Here is a 2,500-nt window from a genome sequence, read left to right as displayed (position 1 = left end):
TACTAGTATATATTATTTATTAATATATACTAGTGTCTCCTTCCTTACAGGCTGTATATTATTAATTGCCTCCTTATCTGGATAAGGACATCCTCTTTGCCATTTATAAGTAAATCCAGGTATATAACAAGAATTAATTAAATTAAATCCTCCTGTCTCCTTAAGGAGACTATGCAAGGAAGGAGACGATTTATTTATATCTGCTGCTCTCCCTAGCCTATCTCCTCCCCATAATAAAGGAGATACTGTCTCCTCTATCTCCTTTATAGATAATGTAGATAGTGCATGCGCAAATCCTTCCACCATACGTATATTATCCGCTGAGAGAGAGAGACACACACACAAGCAGCAGCAGCAGCAGCAGCAGCAACAGCAGCAGCAGCAGCAGCAGCAGCAGCAGCAAGAGAGAAAAAGATTAATATATGTATATGTATACTATACTATTGTTGCTAATAAAATGAGTATAAGAGGTATTTCTATGATTTTTTTTGCTGCTGCTGCTGTTTCTGCTGCTGCTGCTGCTGCTGCTGCTGCTGTTGCTGTTGCTGCAGTAACTTACGTGAATCGTCAGGTAATTTAGATTCATACTGCTTAATTGTATTATATTTATCTGTATTATCTTCTTTTATTAATTTATACATATGCCCTAAGGCCTCAGGCTGGAAATGTTCGTTCCAATCCGCAGCAATTATAACTCCCATAGAAAATGAATCTAATCCTATAAGAAAAAAAAATAAATAAATATATATATATGTATATTTATTATTTATTTCTTCTCTTTATTTATTACTTATTTATTCTTTATTACCTTTCTAATAAGGTATTATACCCTATATGTTAGGGACAGGGAAAAGGGAGAAAAAAAAAAAGGAAAAAAAGAATGTATATAACAATATAGTAAATATACAATAAATATATATATACTTATACTTGCATGCATATATATACAAACATATATAGATACGTACATTAATACATATATATACATACATATATATATACTTATATATACATAAATAAGTAAATAAATACATGCATGCATAAACAACATATATACACACATATGCATGCACATGCACATAGATACATACATAAATAGATAAATAAACACATAAATGCATGCATATACACATACATACATAAATACATAAATACATACACAACTAAATAGAAACACGCATGCATACGCATGCATGCACATACATACATGCATGCATGCATGCATGTATGTATGCATGCATACCTTGTTGCTCGTTCCCGCAGTCCTTGTAGATTTGTGGCAATAATTCCTTTATTTGTTGAATATCCCAACCCTTAAAATGTCCCCCTATAACTGCTAATGTACCAAAGAAAGGGAACTGAATAGCTGCACCTATATATCCTTTTTCTCTCTTTTTTATGGCTACTTCTGTCTTACATACAGATAAAGGAGATAAGGGTTTACGTACTACATACATTAGGGTTTGTGTATTTCTTAATAATGGATTCTTTATCTGTGTACCTATTATATTAGATAAATAAGTTATACTAGGTAAACCCCAATTAGGGTCTGTACTTATACTATCTAATATATAACGAATATTTTCTTGCATATTTTTTTGTCTTTTCTCCTCTATCTTCATGTTTTCTTGTAGTACTATTATTATAGCATCTATAGTATTTATATCTATATTACTATTCTTATCTAAAAATATACCTAATAACTCTAATGAATTAGGATATACCATTAACCCGTTCCTGTATACACATATACACATTTATTTATTTATTTATTTAATTTATTTATTTATTTATTTATTTATTTTATTAGGGAGAAAAAAGCGGAGAAAGGGAAGAAAAGGGGAGAAAGGGAGGAAATAGGGAGAAAAAGGGAGGAAAACGGATAGAGGAGACAAGAGAAGAAAAGGGAAAGAAATATAAAGGAGACAATTAAATAAAGGAAACAATTGAACAATAAAAAAAACAAACAAAAAAAAAAAAAAACAAAAAATGTGAAATTAGGGTTTAGGGTTTAGGGTTTAGGGTTTAGGGTTTAGGGTTTAGGGTTTATATATAGGTACCATTGTATAAGAGCAATTCTAATTTTTTTATGTTTTTTTTTGTGCATATTTTCTTTAATATTATTAATAATTCTTTTATGTCCCTTAACATAAATATTATATTCCTTATTTATATCCTCTAGTGTATCTAATCCAGGTAATTTATTTAATTGTAATTCTTTTCTTGCTTCCTCTGCGGTGTACAGACGGGCAAAAGGGGAATCCCCGCATGCAGCAAAGGGGACACCATTAATAGGAGACAGTCCTCTATCTTTTTGTGTATGATATATTTCTGCTAATTCCTTAGGACCTGGACGACTTAGTAAGAATTCCTCCACTGTATACACACAAATAAATAAATAAATAAATAAATAAATAAATTAATTAATTAATTAATTAATTATTATATTATTAGTATATACTAATTATTTAATAAAAAAAAAAAAAAAAAAAAAAAAAAT

The 2,500-nt window shown here is 29.7% G+C and overlaps 1 protein-coding gene across 1 annotated transcript in view; it reads right to left on the bottom strand.

Annotated features, from left to right (window-relative positions):
• Positions 1–1,457, bottom strand: part of EMWEY_00017480 (hypothetical protein) — a gene marked incomplete at both ends in the record, with an annotated part of 3,586 nt that extends 2,129 nt beyond the window's left edge. Inside the window, 3 exons of the mRNA XM_013477555.1 lie at positions 171–320; positions 560–718; positions 1,244–1,457. Of these exons, the coding sequence (XP_013333009.1) occupies positions 171–320; positions 560–718; positions 1,244–1,457 (523 nt within the window). The remainder of the gene's footprint in view (positions 1–170; positions 321–559; positions 719–1,243) is intronic.
• Positions 1,458–2,500: the final 1,043 nt, after the last annotated feature.

This window comes from Eimeria maxima, genomic scaffold, assembly GCF_000499605.1.
Source record: "Eimeria maxima Weybridge genomic scaffold, Emw_scaff145, whole genome shotgun sequence".
Taxonomy (NCBI): Eukaryota; Apicomplexa; class Conoidasida; order Eucoccidiorida; family Eimeriidae; genus Eimeria; species Eimeria maxima.
The sequence above is the reverse complement of the archived record's forward strand: the minus strand, read 5'-3'. Positions and strand labels throughout refer to the sequence as shown.